Source organism: Sander vitreus, chromosome 16 (genome assembly GCF_031162955.1).
Source record: "Sander vitreus isolate 19-12246 chromosome 16, sanVit1, whole genome shotgun sequence".
NCBI lineage: Eukaryota > Metazoa > Chordata > Actinopteri > Perciformes > Percidae > Sander > Sander vitreus.
The window spans coordinates 14,853,060-14,873,407 of NC_135870.1; the positions used below are offsets into that span (position 1 = coordinate 14,853,060).

Sequence of the window (20,348 nt, forward strand, 5' to 3'; positions counted from 1 at the left end):
CATTTTGGATTAAGATGGCCTCTTGTATTTATTTATGAGGTGCCTTTTGCTAATTTAATTTTCAATGTGCTTTAGGCTCTGTTTTATTTTGTCAGTGAATCTCAGTGTTGTTATTTGCACAATAAAAGATGGTTCTATTATTATGGTAGAAGCTGCAACGATTACTTGATTAATCGATAAGTGGATTACCAGAAAACTAATCTGCAATTATAAAATCCGGACATTCTTCTCAAATGTGAAAATTAAGCTGTTTTTTGTTTAAATATTATAGTAAATGTAATATGTTGGGGATAATAGTTTGGGGGGTTTGGTTGAACAAAAGGCATTTGGTGATAGGATTTAAGAAGATTGTGAGGAGCATGTTTAATTGTTTTCTAATGTTGTAGACCAATAATTAATCACGAATGTAATGAGAATATGAATCGATTATGAAAATAAACGTGAGTTGGTGCCCTCCTCAACATTATGTCAACCTCACTGCGTTTCATAACATGAGCAGAATATTATTTCATCATTTGTATTTGGGAGTTCCTAGTCTGACCAGTCACCTTGACAACATTGGCCCAATGACAGCGCACACGCGAACTAGGCCAGCCAATCACAGGCATCCGGCGAAGCTGCATGTCATTTCTGCCCGCTTGCAACCTGCACCGTGTTTTGTTTGTCTGTCTGCGCAGCAGTGATGAAATCGCGGGGTCTGCTGCTAGATCGGTACAAACGGAGGAAATCTTTCATGACTTCCCGCTCATGAGGACTCCGGTAACCGCAGAGGACGCACGGAGCAGGACTGAACGGGAGCACCGCCGGGGCTCTGGAGTCAGGTGCTGCTGGGTGAGAGTCTGACTAGGCATTTTCTCCCCGGTGACAGAGACAATCTCAGCGGCGCATCTTCCCACATCCTCCTCCCCTCCCTTCTCCTCTCCTCCGCTGCCCTCCAAGGCTGCAGCCCACCGACCATGGCCCTGGTGACTCTGCAGCGCTCTCCCACCCCAAGTGCAGCATCCTCGGCCAGCACGACCAACAGCAGTGCGGGGGAGGTGAGTGGAAAAGCCGGGGCTCGGTCTTTGTGTGCGCGGTAACGAGGAAACGCCGAGAATGCGCCTGCAGGAGCCCGTATCAATCCAGGCTGTGTGGCGTTTAATATCCTGCAGGAAGGGTTAACCTTACTTCCGTCATTGCTGCGTGTGTTATAAACTTGATATATTGTTGCATTGTGACCAGCTAGAGAGTTGTTTGTGGCTACTGTGGCAGCGGATTTGTAAAGAAAATCCTGCAGGGGGGAGGGGGAGACTGCTGGGTTTAGCTGTCAGAACAAAGTGGTCATTTTTGCTGCTGCACAAACATTTACTGCGTTGCACTCAGGTTGTTCTGCCTCCTTGTTATTGGCCTTTCATGTAGTAATGCAGCCTCAATGTTGGGAAGGAGACTTTAAAGGGGAATGACATCATTTTTAGAGTCATGCTCAGTGTGTCCCCCAGGACACTTCAGTCAAGTGTTCATGAACTTGCATAAAGAAAACACTCAGTGAGTGATGCCACTGAGGTATATAACCAAGTTATATGAGATGTATGCAGCACCTCACAGGAAAATCTTATCAGCCAGTATTCAATATTTCACATCACACTGGGGGGAAAAATTCTTTGAAATATATGTCAAGCTTTACAAAAGTGCAGTCAGGAGAAGTAACATTGACTTTGAAGAGTTTGAGGTTGTGAATCAGACATTAACAAAGTCAACATTTAAGACTGGTGCCAGATTTGACATCCCACTAAAATCATAAACTTTAGTGCTCCAGTTTCTAGTTTTAGGAGATTGGATTACATGCTCTGAAGTGGGCTGACCGAACTGAGGTACAACATTAGCAGTGACATTCTTCCTCTGGTGAGAAGTTGGGTTTCTAATATCACTTTTTGTATCACAGCTCACTATTTTACAAAAGTCAGCCAGCAGGAAGGAAAAGTGGATGGGTTTGATCTTTTTGTTTTTTTTGTTTTTTTTGTTTTTGCTAAACTTATTCTGTTTGAAGGCCTGATGAGATCACAACACTGACGGGGCAGGACCAGCAGTTGGCGCTGGCACACTTTATTCCAATTGCATGGTCCTCGTCATCCATTGGCGCTACTATACCATCTCGCGTCTTAAAAATCAAACTGAAGTATTCTACCCATGTGGCTCTGCAGCTCACTAATACAGCCAACAAATCTTTTTGTATATGTAATGATGTATAATGCTCACAATGAATGTCAGCCTCCAGATGACCCAAACAACGGTAACATGTGCAGTGGCCTCTGTTCACTAATCCAGTCTGGGACTCAACAAGAACAGCTCTGTGGTTCTGTTGGACTGCAGCTACAAACATTAGATTCACGAAGAAGGTTGTTTTTTAAGAACAAGAAGAAAATGTAAAATCCTCTTCTCAGTTTTTCCTCGACATTCATTTGACACTGCCGTTAGAAAACGTCATACTTTTGCAGTCTTTAATGTTCTCTGCCTTGTTTTTGTCTTTCAGGATTTTGGAAGTGATGATGAGCGGAAAAATAATCAGAGGTAAGATCTTTGTTTAATAAGCTTCGTATTTGAAGTTCTTGCAGAGATGTAAACTAATTTACAAAGAATACAAAAACGTCTTGTATTTCTGATTTGTTGAATGTATTTTTTGTTCTGTCTTTATGGTCAGTGGGCCTTCTGAGTTTTTTGCCTGAGGAAGACCCAGCAGGGTTGAAATGTTGCAGCACAATAAACGTGAGCGTAAAAATGAGCCTGCTCGGTAAGAGCAACAAGGGAAGATACCAGCAGACAGTAATGTCTCAAGCTGTAATTTTCAAGCTCTGGTTGTATTTGAGATTGGTGGTACCACTACAAGTATGAGTGAAAACAACTGTAACATGTTAACCAGTCTTCAGTTTATCTCTTATTGAACATTTCAGGCTGTAACAGTTTAAGCTGAAACCCCCCAAAACAATGTTTAAAGGTCCTATGATATGCTGCTTTTTGGATGCTTTTATATAGGCCTTAGTGGTCCCCTAATACTGTATCTGAAGTCTCTTTCCCGAAATTCAGCCTTGGTGCAGAATTACAGTCACTAGAGCCAGTCCCACAATGAGCTTTACTAAAGATGTGCCATTTCTGTGTCTGCAGCTTTAAATGCTATTGAGGAGGAGAGAGGGGGGGCAAGGTGGAGGGTGGGGGTGTGGCCTTGACCAACTGCCATGCTTCGCTTGTTTTCTTGTCTCTCTCTTTCTCATGGGGGGGCCAAATTCTCTGGGCGGGCAAAGCAGAGAAAGGGGCGGTAACCTTGCTCCTTATGACCTCAGGAGGAGATTCCCAAGGGGGTAAGCGTCTTCTCACAACTCGAACCTCCTATGGCGCCATTTTGATGCTAACAAGCACTCACCCCCCGTTAGCATTCCATTGACTGCCATTCATTTTGACGTCACTTTGACAGCGAATAACTTTACATCTAAAGCGTTTAAAGACTTTATTTGTCCATTGTTTATTTCTAAAGACACACGACAATGTATAAAAGGCTCCATTACCTTGTACCTCACGTTATGGCTCAGTAGTATACGTTTTTGTAAAAATAGGCTAACGATTGTGTCATAACCACGGGACTTACTGTCGCATAGTAGAGGAATTACCGTACAGTACATGAGAAGCGCGCAGGCAGTTTCGTCTCACATTAGCTGTTTAAGTTTAATTACTAATGTTAACTAGCATTTTAGTTAGCAATAATTAGCCTGTGTCCATGTTATCTCCTTACATATACCTACGCTCGCCGTCTCTGCAAGATTGGGAATGATTGAGATTTCTCTTGGCACAGCTACCAGAAGGCTTACAACTTTCAGACAGGCTGCTCACGTCGTCTCTCTCAGTTGGAGGCTGCGCAGTAACGCTCGGCGCTCATCGGAAAAGTGCTTCTAATGGCCTTCACTGGTCTCCATCCAGAGCAACGGGATCTGTTGTCCATTCTTATATACAGTCTATGGAGATTCCAGATCGGCCCATCTGAGCTTTCATTTTCTCAAAGGCAGAGCAGGATACCCAGGGTTTGGTTTACACCTATCACCATTTCTAACCACTGGGGGACCGTAGGGCAGGCTGGGGGAACTCACATTAATGTTAAAAAACCTCAAAGTGAAATTTTCATGACATGGGACCTTTATGGAGCTAGTGACAGTAAGTTTTGGAATCGGAAATAAAATTTGGCATTGAAAAAAGTTTCACTGAAAAATAAAATGGCATATTTTGCATTCTGATTTGATTTTTATTGACAATCTTCTGCTTTTTTTCTTCATGTTACTTTTCTCAGAAGTTTTTCAAGTTTTAACAAAAGATTAAAATAGTCAACCAAAAAAAGAGTGACGAAAACAATTTGATTGAAAAAATCATCATGAAAAACCCATCAGAATGCAAAAATGTCCAAATAAAATCGTTTAAATGCCTTGTTTTATTTTTCAGTGGAACTTCTTCCAGTGCCATGTTTCCTTTTTCAATGCCAAAATTTATTTTCCATGCCAAAACTTACTGTAACTGTTCTGGCTCCATAAATGTTCAGTTACTTATTTTCCTTTCTTTTTTAGTACATTTACATATTAATCTGGCTTTTAATTATATGTAAAACACTTTGTAAGTGTTACACAATATAAAATGGTATTGCTTTGTAAAGCTGGAAGTATACAGTCCAGATGGAAACCTTTGCTTAGTTAATAAAAGGATGACATTATGAAATACAGTATTTTAAATTAGTTTCTAGATTAGATTTTCAGCTGCTGAATTATTTGGTCGTGTTTCTGCCAAATGCTTGTTGCATTGATTCTATAATGGCTGAAATGGTTCTACAACTGGTACAAGGGTTTAAACAAAACACACAAGTTTGGCAAGGACAGTTACACTGTCAACGAATTATGCTGCCTTGATTATAGAGAACTACTTTGGCAGGTGATGATGAGCTACTTGTCTTGTCCTCCATCCTGAAGATTCGGAAGTATTAGGCAGTTTATTTTCTGTAATGGCCCTCAGTTTCTCACTGTTAAGAAGAACAACCTGCTGGAAGTACAGTTCATTTAACGTGACCGTTTTATTGTTATTTTTTATGTTTCCTCTACTTAGTTACATAACAGTACTTATGTACTCATGAACTGGTCACTCACAAAGCTTTTCTTTGATTGTGTGTGTGTGTGTGTACAGTTGAAACAGTCATGCCTTGTCTGTAGTGTCTTCATGAGTAAAATGTTTCTGCGGCTCAGTTATTCATCAGCGTCGAGTCTTCGTTTAGGATTCTGCATGTCAGACTTGAGATTGACGCCAAGTAACATTTCCACCGCCTCCCAGCGCTTGCATGAATGATGGTATTGTGGCAGAGTGTTGCGTAGGGAGAGCTGATCGCCGAAGCACGTGCTGTAAAGAGGAGATGGTGAGCAGAGACAGAGAGGACAGGGCAGCACAGACGAGGTGACTTTAGGACCGAGAAAGCTGTAGGAGGAAAAGAGGAAGGACTTGCTGAGAGAGGCTGCAGTCCCCTGACCATGGAGCGGAATATGCATGTGTAGAAGATGGATGGGAGAATGTTAATAAGAGGAGACTAAATTGGAGTTTTTACTGAGGATACTGTAAACGGTCCACTAACTACTAGCAGGATGCATCTGGTTGTGAAGCCTTCACATAAAGCCATGCTCAGCGTGCTTCCTCACTTTGTGGAGAAAGCTGCTCTGACTCGGAGGGAGATCTGTCGCATGTAAGTTCTCACAGCGATCCAAACAAAAAGTCGATATTTGACTTGATAGTAGACAATTTTGAGAGTAACTCAACACTTAGTGGGAGTATGGGATGTTGAGAGTTGGTGGTCAAAGTTAAATAAATGATGTCACTGTGTGATTAGTTTTATTTAGCAGCGAGTCATCCATATTTTAAAGCTTTTATTCTGAGAGGTTTTATTATTTTGAACTCCATCAATGCTTCAAGAGTTATGATTTATTTTTAGTTTTTGTTAAATAATAGACTTTTGATGGAGCTTTGTCAAGAGTTTGAAATTGTTACTTTGAAATCAACAAACCTTTCTCAAGTGTAGCTTACATTTGTTATTAAGGTTATTAGTTCACATAATGCCTCATGATTAATTTACTGTGGTCTCCAAATCATACGTCTTCTAAATACATTATTTGGTTTTTTTTGTGTGTTTTTTTAAACTAGTGATACCACCACGTAGCAGGGGAGATGGAAACAAAAGGCCTTGTGATGGTCCCACTCAGTAATACCAGGCTTTGTGTGTATGTGTTGGTTGAGAAGGGATGAGAGTTAAACAAAGCTGCACTCTGTTCTGTGTGAGAAAAGACTCTAAAGCTCTCCTCCTGCTTCACAGCAGCCCTCATGACAAAGTCATGGCCCAGAAGGTGCTGCAACACAGGTCGGACAGGAGAGGAAGTTTTAAAGCCCAATCACATATGGTTAGTCGTGACTCGTGGTGTAACGCTTGATTCACTTTAGGTCAGCGAACCCAATCAAGTAAAGTCCGTTAATCATGCTGTAAAAACACAGGGCTGTAAAAGTCACTGCATCAGGACTCTGCTGACTTTCAGCTGCTGATGAGCCGTCTGTCCTGCTCGCTAAACCAATGAGGACGTATTAAGTATGCAGCCTACACCTGGCTGCTCACTGTACGAACACTACAGTATCCGGACAGCAGACATTTCATGCCCCTGTGTCAACTTTGTTCATTGCAATTCTTGAAAACACCACATGATTTAAAGCAGGATTTCAACTCCAATTTTTCCCTGATGACAACAGAAAATGAATCCGAAAAGTTTGATGATTGATTCATTGTTAAAGTCCTAACATGTATTGGTTTTAGCTTCTTACTGTAGCTCTTCTTTGTCTTATGTGATAGTAAATTGTAAAATATATTTTGGTTTGGGGCTGATAGTCGAACAATACAAGCAATTGACAGCCATTTTTCACTAGTTTCTGACAACATGTAGACTAAATGATGAATCAATTAATCAAGAAAATAATTGGCAGATTTCTTTCCAAACTTTTTTTTATTTAGCAGTTTAAGACACAATATTCAATTGTTGTCAAATTTGTTGTCAAATTTAACTATTCTAAAGCCAAAGGATGCATTATACAAATATTCACTTTACGTTCAGCCAGTAAGTAAAAAAGCAAAACTAAATAAACTCTGGAGGAAAAGAAATAATCACAGCATGTCAACCTAACCTACCTAAAGTCCCTGTATATCTTTAACTCATATTTTTATGATGATGTGAAATATTGCAAAATGTAGAATGGATTTTCATTTTAAGCTGCAAAGTACTTACTAAGGGCCCGGGGTTGTCAAAAATGTTAGGGTTTTTTCACAGCATGTCAAATCTTCTCTTAATGTAGGGTGTTAATTAAGTTGTCCAGCCACATTTTAATGGTTAGGATTGGACAGTAGTTTTCTTCTAATGTGTGAGAATAAATTGTTTTGCCAATGAGGGAATAGGAAAGAAAGAGGTTGATTTACATGAATTTAGGATGATTAGTAAATGATCTGGGTCTAGATTAGAGGTAATGACTGTAGTTGTTTCTTAAGACATCGGTCTTCGGTCACGTATGGAAGAAATGCTCGGATAGCTTTTGTGTAGTTTTATTTAGGTGAAGTCGAGTCTGTGAAGCATTTAGAAATTAATTAAACTGTGTCTGTCATTGTTTCCGTTTGTCTTCTTCCCATTTCAATCTAAAGCAAAAGTAAGATGGGTTGTGGAGATATGGGGTCATTGGTGGAAGGCATGTGAATAAATGAAAGTACGCGTTTGAGTGTTAAAAAATAAAAACAATAGATGAATCACTAACTTGGTGGAAATTGGGGCTCAACATTTCAAGCTGAAGTTCAGGATGTCCTCACCTCGCTTGTGTTTGAATCGTAGGGTTAGAATGAAGCACAAGGAAGAGTGGTTAAACTGGTAAAACATTATCATTGAGTACACTGTTCAATAGCAGAGAGTATTTTCCACATCTGCTTTTTTCAGCCTCAGTGAGAGCTTCTTCATGGTCAAAGGAGCTGCCCTCTTCCTCCAACAGGGTGGCAGCACACAAGGACCAAAGACCCCGACCCACCACAAACTTGCAGGTAGGAACAAACGTGCACAGATTAAGCTTAGTTTGCTGTTCTTTTGCCAATACTCTCAGCACAAATGAGCTCCAGACAAAAAGGAGAATTGTATTTGCTGAGGTGGCTTTTCTCTCTGTGGGTTTGTCTGTTTATTCTAAAATGTGTGAGGAGCCGTTACCTAGCTGAGTCTGACCTGCAGTTAAACACAAGAGGTGCTCACAAATCAGTTCAAACAAGATCAAGTCTAAAGCTTAAAGCTATTTCAAAGACATATACAGTATCTGTTCTTTAACTTTAATACTGGGCACTTGACATTATTTATTACATGCTGCTGCTGCTGTTTGTCTGCACATCAAAGTGATGTTAAAATGCAGCATAATCATGCACAATCTAAACATAGAAGCGTTCTAAGTGTTTTATCGCCCATCAATGGGGTTCTTTAATAGATGCTCACTGTTTTATAAGTTTCTAATCTGATGTCCTTGTTGAGCCTTTAGTCATTTGAGGACAAATGTGGGACAAGTCAAAAGAAGAGACTCTTTGCACATGACTCAGGTGTTACTCGCTAAAACTTTAGCTTTGCACAGCTCGAAGTTTGCAGGGCTTAGATTTGTATTCATTGAGAGAAATTCACAAGCATATTTCCTCCCACTGGAGATGAAAATCAACAATGAATGTACAATAGAAGAAGCTGAATGATCAGTTTGTAGTTGACCAGTTTTATTTATTTTTAGAAATTCCAGAAAGCTGGTCTCTGCGGTGAAGCCTGTCAGTGATTAAAGTGTGCATTGTTTTCTCTGTATGGTTAAGTCTGAACTTGGTAATATTTGTCAGCTTGTTAAAGGGAGTTTCAGTTACTTACAGCAGTGGTGGGAAATCAGTTCTCTATCAGGATCGTTTGTGAGCAGAGTCCAGTTTAGACATCCAGACTGTGATGATGACCTTAATTGGTCACATCAAACATGTCACAAAAAGACTGAACTAAACTAATCTTCTTATTGAATTGCTGTACATTCATTCAGTTTCCTAATAAAAGTCTGAAAGCGTGTTTTACTTTCAGGTGATTTACCTCAACACCTGCAGGTCATGTTTAAGATCCTCCGGTCTGAAGATCGCATTAAGCTGGTCAGTAAACCCCCACTTTATCACTCACATTTTTTTATTTAAAAGTATTTCATTCAACATATAAGTGTTGATCCTCTTACTCATTTTCAAGTTAAAACCATTTTAGAAATCTCAGGTTTGTTGGTTATCACATATGTTTTGTACAATTGTAACATGATAACACCAGTAAATACTGTATCTTTCTTGCATGCTCTCCTTTTTGTTCCACAGGCTGTACGGTTGGAGAGCGGATGGTCGGACCGGGTGCGCTACATGGTCGTCATCTACACCAATGGCCATCAAGACACAGAGGAAAATATCGTTGTGGGAATGGACTTCACAGACAAGGACAGGTAATTCATCTCCCAGCAGCCTTACATTTAGTGCAGTTTATTCTGATTATCAGATCAGTTAAAACATTATTCTTAAATCTTTGTGATCTACAGTAAAAATTGCTCTATTGGGATGGTGCTGCCACTGTGGAGTGATACCAACATACATTTAGATGGAGATGGGTAAGTGTAAGTTTGTCCTTTCCTAAAAGATGGAATACTTAAATTAGCTGGGTGATATAATGCACAAAACTGTCATCTCTTTCTTTTAAAATGCACACTTTCTAATGTATATTTCTGCTCATATTCAGGTGGGCCTCCAGCTGCATGTTTTGGTTGTTCTCTGCCTTTTAGGTTTTACTGCCTACCAGTGGCAGAGGAGTGAATTGCATGCATTTTTCTCTGCGTGTGGGAACAGTTCTTGCTGACCTGTTAACATTGTCTCTGTATGCTGGAGGAATGTTCCACTGGTTGGTGTCCTGAATAGTCCCCATGAACAAGCCGTGTCCAGTCTGTGTTTACATCCCCTAATCACTCTTCATCTCCACCCAGACTCAAATTGATCTTCCTTCTCCTCCTCTTCCTCATCAGAGGCTTCAGTGTGAACACGGCAGGGCGGTCACATGTCTTCAAGCCTGTATCTGTGCAGGCCATGTGGTGAGTGAAGTGTGTGTGTGTGTGTGTGTGTAACATTAGGTAGATCCAAACATGCGTGACAGACTTCAAGGCATGTTGTCCAAGTTAATTTTGAGTTTTCAGATTTTGAATACCCATTTTTATGCCTGTTTGCAGTGTGATGGTACAGACTGCCATAGAGGCGAGATTAGCCTAGTTAGCTCAATAATGGGATTAAGTAGCAGCTCCACAAAAAGGTAATAAATAACTGTTATTTTGTCCAACACTGAGGCTTTGTACTCGTTAACCCAGTGTTAACGTTTTTTTTTACAGACATATGTACAAAATGCCACCAATTGTTTATCATGTAAAAAAGATACATGCATGGATCTGCTTTTTCTGTCATCCCTGTACGTGCATGTAAATAAGAGGATTTCTTTGTTGCTTGAATTTGGGACTTTATAAATATGTAAATGACAACATGTAAACTTGGCTATTTTATTCAGCATTAAGTAAAAGTACCATTACCCATGGAAGCATTCAATCTCACACAGCTACCAATATAAAATCTATTTACATTTTTGAAAAATGGTAAATCTTATTAGTTTGGTAAAACAACACCTGTAGTGTAGAGCATTTGATCATAATTTTCCACTATGGTGCACATCATTGTGATGATTATTTGGGCCGACGCCACACTTCTAACTTTCTCTAAGTCTTGCTCTATCCACATGCCACCTGCTGGTCACTTATCAGAATGACCAATACACAAGTCTTATTTGCTCGGATTTTTGATGGCAAATCCTTTGCTCTGTCTCTGCAGGTCTGCCCTGCAGGTCCTCCACAAGGCATGCGAGGTGTCACGCCGGTTCAACTACTTCCAGGGGGGCATTGCTCTCACGTGGATGGCCTTCTATGAGAGCTGCATCACCTCAGAGCAAAGCTGTGTCAATGAGTGGAATGCTATGAGTGACCTGGAGACCACCCGGCCCGACTCACCCACCATGTTCGTCGACCGGTGAGTGCCTACAGGTTGTTTCATGTGACGTGACAGTTTAAGTTATGAGGAAATTGAATTCACAATACTTGCACCTGATGTAATTATCTCTCTTGCTGGAAGAGGATTTCAAACAGTATTGGTGTCACGTGGCCAAACAAACGTGCTGCTGATTCCTAACATACCTGTTGTGTGTACATCCTTAGTCATGGAATGGATTTCAATGCTTTGGGTACCAGCTGTTATCCCTTTCTCTTCAGCTGTGGGAACATGTTACATTGTTATGCTAATTTTCATTCAGACAGTAGCACTGATGTATTGACTCATTATGTGCAGGCCAACTGAGCGAGAGAGAACAGAGTGTCTCATTAAAGCCAAGCTACGCAGCATCATGACGTTTCAAGACCTGGAGAACATCACCTCGAAGGAGGTATGTGCCAAATCAACACCTCAGCAATGTGTGTGAGTGATTGAACAAAAGTACCACCATATAGAATCATTGTTGGAAATACTTGTGCTGTGAAACAGGTAAGTAGAACCAGGTAGTCAAGCTTTATTCTGCAAAAAAGATCCAGTGTGTTTTCTAGTGCTTCTCTGTGTATCGCTGTGGTTTTAGGAAAGTCAAGTGTTTTATCCTCGTCCACAGATCCGTAACGACCTGGAGCAGCATATGAGCTGTAACCTCAAAGAGTACAAAGAGTTCATCGACAATGAGATGCTTTTGATCCTGGGTCAGATGGACAAGCCCACACTTATCTTTGACCATGTGTACTTGGTGAGAATGTGTTTATTTTATTTTATGCTATCTGTACCTCTTTTTATATCATACTTTAACATTACTTAAAAAAAACGTACATGGTACATTGGTTAACATACAGTGGGGAGAACAAGTATTTGATACACTGCCGATTTTGCAGGTTTTCCTACTTACAAAGCATGTAGAGGTCTGTCATTTTTATCATAGATACACTTCAACTGTGAGAGACGGAATCTAAAACAAAAATCCAGAAAATCACATTGTATGATTTTTAAATAATTAATTTGCATTTTATTGCATGACATAAGTATTTGATCACCTACCAACCAGTAAGAATTCCGGCTCTCACAGACCTGTTAGTTTTTCTTTAAGAAGCCCTCCTGTTCTCCACTCATTACCTGTATTAACTGCACCTGTTTGAACTTGTTACCTGTGTAAAATACACCTGTCCACACACTCAATCAAACAGACTCCAACCTCTCCACAATGGCCAAGACCAGAGAGCTGTGTAAGGACATCAGGGATACAATTGTAGACCTGCACAAGGCTGGGATGGGCTACAGGACAATAGGCAAGCAGCTTGGTGAGAAGGCAACAACTGTTGCCGCAATTATTAGAAAATGGAAGAAGTTCAAGATGATGGTCAATCTCCCTCGGTCTGGGGCTCCATGCAAGATCTCACCTTGTGGGTCATCAGTGATCATGAGGAAGGTGAGGGATCAACCCAGAACTACACGGCAGGACCTGGTCAATGACCTGAAGAGAGCTGGGACCACAGTCTCAAAGAAAACCATTAGTAACACACTACGCCGTCATGGATTAAAATCCTGCAGCGCCCACAAGGTCCCCCTGCTCAAGCCAGCGCATGTCCAGGCCCGTCTGAAGTTTGCCAATGACCATCTGGATGATCCAGAGGAGGAATGGGAGAAGGTCATGTGGTCTGATGAGACAAAAATAGAGCTTTTTGGTCTAAACTCCACTCGCCGTGTTTGGAGGAAGAAGAAGGATGAGTACAACCCCAAGAACACCATCCCAACCGTGAAGCATGGAGGTGGAAACATCATTCTTGGGGGATGCTTTTCTGCAAAGGGGACAGGATGACTGCACCATATTGAGGGGAGGATGGATGGGGCCATGTATCGCGAGATCTTGGCCAACAACCTCCTTCCCTCAGTAAGAGCATTGAAGATGGGTCGTGGCTGGGTCTTCCAGCATGACAACGACCCGAAACACACAGCCAGGGCAACTAAGGAGTGGCTCCGTAAGAAGCATCTCAAGGTCCTGGAGTGGCCTAGCCAGTCTCCAGACCTGAACCCAATAGAAAATCTTTGGAGGCCCCGAAACCTGAAGGATCTGGAGAAGGTCTGTATGGAGGAGTGGGCCAAAATCCCTGCTGTAGTATGTGCAAACCTGGTCAAGAACTACAGGAAACGTATGATCTCTGTAATTGCAAACAAAGGTTTCTGTACCAAATATTAAGTTCTGCTTTTCTGATGTATCAAATACTTATGTCATGCAATAAAATGCAAATTAATTACTTAAAAATCATACAATGTGATTTTCTGGATTTTTGTTTTAGATTCCGTCACTCACAGTTGAAGAGTACCTATGATAAAAATTACAGACCTCTACATGCTTTGTAAGTGGGAAAACCTGCAAAATCGGCAGTGTATCAAATACTTGTTCTCCCCACTGTACATGAAAGAAACAATTATTTCCCACAATTTGCCACTGTAGCTAACCGAAAAAGGCCAAGGCTTAGTTTTGCCTATCCTATAATCCCCATAGAATCACCCAGAAATCCAACAAAACTAAATTAAACTAAATACTTGAGTACAAACCTAGTATTTTTACATTGTAATCAAATTACTTCATAACCCTTAATTATTTTAGATTATTTAAAGTTTTTTTTTTTAAACTCAGCAGAGACATATACATTTTCAACTCATCATTAAGTTAATTCCATAATTTAACCCCCAAAACTGAAACACATCTATATTTTACATTAATAAGTGTCTGCCTTTTTGCCCCTGTAGGGCTCTGAGTGGAACGCTTCTAACCTGGAAGAACTACGTGACTGCGGGTGAGCTTTACACCAACATACCATGTTATCCTGATTTAATCCTAAATGTTTTATTCTTATACAAAATGAAATAAAAGCTATACATGTATAATTTGACCAAAGTTTCTATTATCTGTACATTTTTGGGAAGCGAATAGTAAAATGACAGTAACATGTTATTATTTTGGTTGCAGGGTGGGTTACATCCTGAATGTTACCAGAGAGATTGACAACTTCTTCCCGGGGATGTTTTCTTATCACAACATCCGGGTATTCGATGAGGATGCCACCGACCTGCTGGCCCACTGGAACGACACCTACAACTTTATTGTCAAAGCCAAGTAAGACCTTACATGCAAAAAGAAACCAGTGGGCTGGGAAACATTCTACAGATTATAAACTGAAACGCCAGACTACAAGAAGTGTAGAAACAACAGTCAACAGCACTTTGCTAAAAATAGATGTGGTTTTTAGTCATCATTTTTAAGTCATCTTTGACTGGCTCACATCATGTATTCTCCTCGAATAGTGGGGCCGTGACTACACAGGACACATTTCTCTCCCGCCAAAATGCATGGCACAGCTGTGAGTAACATGGAGAGAGAGAACTAAAATGGTGCGATCAGTCTGGTTGCTATGTTATTTTCTAAGCATGTTAACCTGAAGTACAAAAAGTGCTAAAGTGTAAACGTGTGGAGTGCTCATCCTGAAAACCATCAAATCCAAACATAAACAGGTTTAACAGAATCTTTAAATTACTACTACACTGTCCTAACTATCACCAACTAGATCCATATAATGGGATGTAAATTATTTTCTGTCCAATAGGAAGAACAATTCCAAGTGCCTGGTGCACTGTAAGATGGGGGTGAGCCGGTCTGCCTCTACAGTTATTGCCTATGCAATGAAGGAGCATGGCTGGTCTCTGGAGAAAGCCTACAACTTTGTCAAGCAGAAACGGAGTATCGCTCAGCCAAACGCTGGTTTCATGAGACAGCTGGCAGAGTACGAGGGAATCCTGGACGCAAGGTAAACAGGTCTACAGTTTTACTCAGGTTTGCACTTTGCTGCGGTCACCTGGGTTTTTATCATTTTACTTCAGTGCAGCCATGAGGTTTCATCTCCAGGGCTGATACTAAATTACACATAGCTCATTTTTTTTTCTTATTAAGCTAATAGCCATTACACACGTGCTGCTGGAATTAAAAATGTAATGGTGCCTTGTAAAGCTTTCTGTGTGTCTGTCAGTTATTTTCTTCAAGTATAAGCAACAGTATACTTTGCCTTTACAGTAAACAGCGCCACAACAAGCTATGGAGACCTGAAACAGATGAGGAGGGATCAGATGATTTGCAAGCATCTGGCCACTGTACTGGTGGGAAGGAGACACCAGTGCTCAGAGGGGAAGAAGCCTGGGGAGGCTGCAAGGCCTCTCCATGCAGGGGTATGGGTCTGGAGATGGAGCCCCTTGACTCTCTTAACTATAATTATTACTTCAGACGTTTGTCAGACTCTGCACTAGACAGTGAGCCCTCCACTCCAGTGCGGGGTCCCCCTCTGCTAGGTATGGAAAGAGTTTTCATTGAGATTGAAGACGTGGAGAGGGATGCCCTATTGGAGGACGAGGGTTTCCCCATGGCCCATTTGGCCCTGCCTGGCGAGGGCACGGCAGCTCAGACGTGTGGCCGCCTCGACCCCCTGGAGGACATGAGACTAAGGCTCGAGATCAGTACTTTGGAGGAAGAGGATGAGGAAGAGGCCAAGAAAGAGGAAGCTGAGATGGCAGCCTTGGCTCAAACACCTGGAAATTTGGATGGGAAGAGGGCAGGGGAGGAGGCCGAGAGGACGGAGGAAAGCCGGTTAGGCCTCGCCAACCTGAACACCAACAACAGCAACCGCCTAGCCGCCAAGCGCAGCTGCCCTGCGGCTTTTGACGTGAGTTAAGAAAATAAAGCTTTTAACTGTGGTAAAGTCATGTTTGTATTTACCAACCGTTTTTAGAACTGCTTTTATGTCAGAAGCATTATATAACTTAGCATTTGAAACATTCTGCATGCCACTCCCACTGACCATATACTTTGTATGTTACTCCATTTAGGACAGTGCTAGCACAGGAAACCCTTTAAAAGTGAAGCCCTCCTATCAGTCCTGTAAAGACTGCCTGCGTCTACCACAAGGGCGGCGCTGTGACCGTCCAGCAGGAGGCCGTTCTCACCGCCTTAACCCCTCCCGCCACTGCACTGTCCCCACCATATGCATAGATCCGCCTGGGACCCATTTTGCCTCCACCCCAATTCTGCAGTCTCTGCAAGCCCCTGTAGCTGTCCCACCTAACTTGGTCCAGCCCTGTAGTCATCTGTACCGCTGTGCCACCTGCACCCCTGGTGTCCCACTAACCAACCGCCAGAAACTGGTCTCACCCATGAGCTGTGAGGAGACGCCACCTGACCACAGCTCGGTGGAGACAGAGGACATGGATGAACCACAGGGGGACAACGCGGGAGAAGAAATGTCAAGGGAGAGTACAGGGGCCATCAGTGCGACTCCTGGTGAAGGTTTAGAGTTACAACCTGGTGGTGCAGTGGAGCTCCAGCAGCAGGCCCTGGCCCAGCTGCAAATGCCAGGACTGGGGATAGAATTTGGTCTGGAACTGATGCGACAGAGGGCAGAGCAGCGTGAGAAGCTGCCAAGCTTGGCCATGGAGGGCCAGCTCCCAGTGGGGCCCCTCCCTTAATACAGTGGCCCGGACATGGATGAGATATAGTAGGAGGCTTACCTCCAGCAGGTACACTATGATGGCTGTTGGCCTTTTTAGATGACTGCCGCTGTGGTGTCGTACAAGACACAAAGCTCTGCTTTGACCTGTACTGTCATGTCCTGGCCTCATAGCTGCACTGTCACAAGCTGCAACAGCCTTCTCCTTTCCAGAGAGTGTCCTGTCATTGCCTACTGGCATTAAGATCCAGATGAGGCTGGTTGTTTTGACCATACGCTTAAGGCTTGAATGCTTCTGGCCAGGTAAGGACCGAAGACTTTCCCGTATCCTTCCACTTGTCCCTCAGACTGGATTGAGCCCCTTCTGGCCTCTTCGGAGCCTGCTGGCCCCACACCACATACAGGATCATCACACTTCCCCACAGCCCTGTGGAGATGAGTGTTATGCTGCCATTTTACCCTCAACAGACAGGTTTGGCATATTCCCAAGACAGCAGACAGTGGTGGTTGTTGTTCCTTTCTGACTCCTGAGAAAGCTATAGCTAGCACTTTGATGTTGATGGAAAGAAAAATACCTGAAGTAACATGCTTCTGTCAGTGTACTGTATGTTTTTCAATCCAGCTCATCAACAGTATTCATGAAGGAAACTCAATGAATGTTTGCAGTTGAGCCATTTTGATTGCATTGCAGCATCTCCTCATGTTACCACTGATAGCTGAATCCTCACTAACCTTCACTTATATTTTTCCCTGCTGCAGCTGCTTTTGCATTACGAAAGGGCATTCCACGTGGAAACATAATTATTTTTAAAAAGGATGTGAGCCTTTTTATGCCTCTTTGTAAAGCGTTGTACCTCGGACCACAAGCATCTCGGAACTGTTTTGGTCAAAGACTCTTTTGTTGTCTCTGCTCAGTGGCTGGTTCACCCTGACCATCTCCATTAAAGTTAACATAAGCATGTACTTAGAGCACTCACTTTATCACCATGCATGACTTATGTGCAGTATTACAAAACATATCATCAACATGCTACGAAAGAAAACGTATTTAAGTTGTCTTTTTTGAAATACTGAAAGTTTTGGCATTGAAATGTGTCGTTATTCAGTTTAAATGACGAAAATCATTCGCAAGATGGATGGTCAATTGGTTTTATGCCGAAAAGAATGACAAAAAAAAGACTGAAGTTGTTGTTCAGACTTTACATCCATCCATTCAGATGTCAGGAAACATTCAGAAGCTTAAATGTAATCTTATTTTCCACTCTTGGTCTGATCACTTCCTGATGAACCAAAGCCATATCATATTGCCAGGTCCAGTTAATTCCCTTCGTGATTTAAATGCTTCTCTTACTTTCTTACCGCTTCTGGGTAGTCATTAATCTAAGAGGCTCACATGGCAAACATGAGACAAGCGGTTACATTTTTGGTCACATGTTGGAAAAACCACAACTTCCCTTGAACCCGCAGACATTTGCAAAGGCACACTAATCATGTATAAATTTAGCACTTGAGCACAACTCTAGTATCCATTCACACGTTTCAAATCTATAGCTATGTCTAATTAAAATAATTTGAGAACACTAAAGCAGAAATAGACAGAATAGTAGTTCCATTCTTTGCTTGCAGTGTAGAGTCCATCATTGTGAGTGTAGTTTATTTGATTATTATAATATTGAGTTCCACATTACCAAATTAAATATTTCTATTTACAGTGTGAACATTTGGATATATATTCTTAATTTACCATACTAGATGTCCTTTATTTTAAATACAGAAAAAGTAACTTATCAAGAAGACTGCAAAGCCCGGCACTCACAGGTTTTTCAACTCTCTTTCTCATGTTATTTAGTCCATTTTGTTCATGTTCGGACAGCCTGAGGCCTTTTTTTGTTCAAATTATGCCACCAATCCAAAGTTGCTGTGCCACAGTGTGTTGCTCTACTAGTTCTTCTGTTTGGGTGATGTTGTGTTCCTACTGTTTTTGGCACGCTGGGTGTGCTAGAATGGTACTGAATGATGCCTGTTTGTATGCAGGAAAAGCACATGCAAGTGTTATTACTGTGTTTAAAGATCTGCGTGAATCAGAAGAAATGAAAACTGTGCAAAGAATGAATGCAAATTATTTAATCATCTTTAACCATGAGGTTATTGTATTTTGTTTGTTTGTTTGTAGATTTAGCTTTTCTTTAGTTAAGCAGAAACGTCAATGCATCCTCTGGTCCTTCTCCCCCAGGGAGCTGCAGGTTTGCACAGCTAGTTAGATTTAAATAATTTGGCTTTGCCTTTAACCTGTTCTTTTCCTCATGTGAGCATGATGTAACGTAAGGCATTTACAAAGTTGGTGACAGCAGCTGATACCGCAAACATTTGAAATGGAGCCGTTTTTAAAGAAAAAAGTTACATAAAATATTGCAGCTGTAAGAATTAAGTAATGTTATAAAGTGGCAACCTAAAGTCATGAGTGTGATATCTTTTTCATCTAACTCCCAGCAAGAAATCAAAGAAGTGTATCTCCCAAAATGTTACTCTTCCTTTTAATATATTGTTAATATGATTCTAATTTAAGCCAGTTGTTTTCAGTATGTTGACAGGTGGGCCTGACATTCGTGTGATGTTATGAGCACTAAATCCTTCTGTTTGCATTCCCAGACCACAGCACTATGTTTGGTTATTTGCTTCATGTTTTGAATTTGTGTTTGTATTTAAGTGCCTTAACCTTGGCCTTAGCTCTATCATAAAGCATCACAGGCGCTGCAAATGTTTCTATGAGTGTGTTGATGGTCTGGCTTTTTGTACATTACTTACCCTCCCTCCCAATAATAACCATGCTCCTTGCAGTGTATAACTCGCACAAAATAATAATGTATGCAAACACACAAGCTCATGCACAGCAGCCTTTCGTGCGCCCCCCAATACACTCATAATTGATGGACTTCCATTTATTAATAGCCTATAATAATATTGTATTTGTTTGATATTGTTGACTTGTGGTACACTGTATTGGTTCAATAGCTGGCTGAAGAACCTTACTTGCTGGAATGAGAACTATCATTTACATTCAAACATTAGATAAGTCTTAAGTCTGACATTTACCAGTCTGTATATATTTTTCTCTACAATTTGCTATTGAGTACATTAGCTTGCAAATGTGATCAATATTAAGAAAAGCACTGATAATGCTACTGTGTATTGAGAAGTACTCATAATTAAGTTCTCGTGTTTGTACCACAGCAAAACAAAAAAAAAAGACTGGGCCATCTCTAATTTAGGCAAGTGTCTTCAGGCTCTATTAAAAATGGCAACGATTGAAATTTTTTATTACATTATTCCCAGGCAGCAGGCATCAAACTGACAATCCTACTTACGAGCCAGACATTGAGGACTTTGTGTGGAAGGATATTAAGACATATTGTAATTTAAAAAATGGGGGTCCAGGCATTTCTAGAGTGTATTTATAGAGCACAAGTCTGCCCCAAAGCATGTGAGGTTGAGACGAGTGGAAAATGTAGAACATGTAAAACCTACCTGGGAGTAAGATTTTGTTACGTTAATTGTTTTTTTTGTTAACTTTGTGTACTGTGGTGTACATTGCCAATGTTCATGTGTAATGCACTTTTTTTTACATTTTGTTAAAATGATGTCCAGTCTAATGTTTATCATGGAAATAAACCATTTCC

General features: G+C 41.3%; 1 protein-coding gene across 1 annotated transcript; it reads left to right on the forward strand.

Annotated features, from left to right (window-relative positions):
* The first annotated feature begins 643 nt into the window (after positions 1-643).
* On the forward strand, positions 644-19,576 carry ssh1b (slingshot protein phosphatase 1b). Its single transcript, XM_078272142.1, has 15 exons — positions 644-1,037; positions 2,510-2,547; positions 8,007-8,107; positions 9,150-9,214; positions 9,425-9,546; positions 9,640-9,708; positions 10,117-10,182; positions 10,964-11,158; positions 11,474-11,567; positions 11,784-11,912; positions 13,931-13,977; positions 14,151-14,297; positions 14,785-14,985; positions 15,249-15,891; positions 16,055-19,576. Exons 1-15 carry the CDS (start codon positions 957-959, stop codon positions 16,688-16,690), a joined length of 2,634 nt encoding a protein of 877 aa, XP_078128268.1. The 5' UTR covers positions 644-956; the 3' UTR covers positions 16,691-19,576.
* Positions 19,577-20,348: the final 772 nt, after the last annotated feature.

What these genes read in the sequence shown, in the direction of transcription:
- ssh1b (XM_078272142.1), top strand. Translation starts at nt 957, where the DNA reads ATGGCCCTGGTGACTCTGCAGCGCTCTCCCACCCCAAGTGCAGCATCC. An exon ending in GAAGAACTACGTGACTGCGG is followed by an intron (nt 13,978 to 14,150) that starts GTGAGCTTTACA and finishes TTTTGGTTGCAG; the next exon opens with GGTGGGTTACATCCTGAATG. An exon ending in GCTGCCCTGCGGCTTTTGAC is followed by an intron (nt 15,892 to 16,054) that starts GTGAGTTAAGAA and finishes TACTCCATTTAG; the next exon opens with GACAGTGCTAGCACAGGAAA.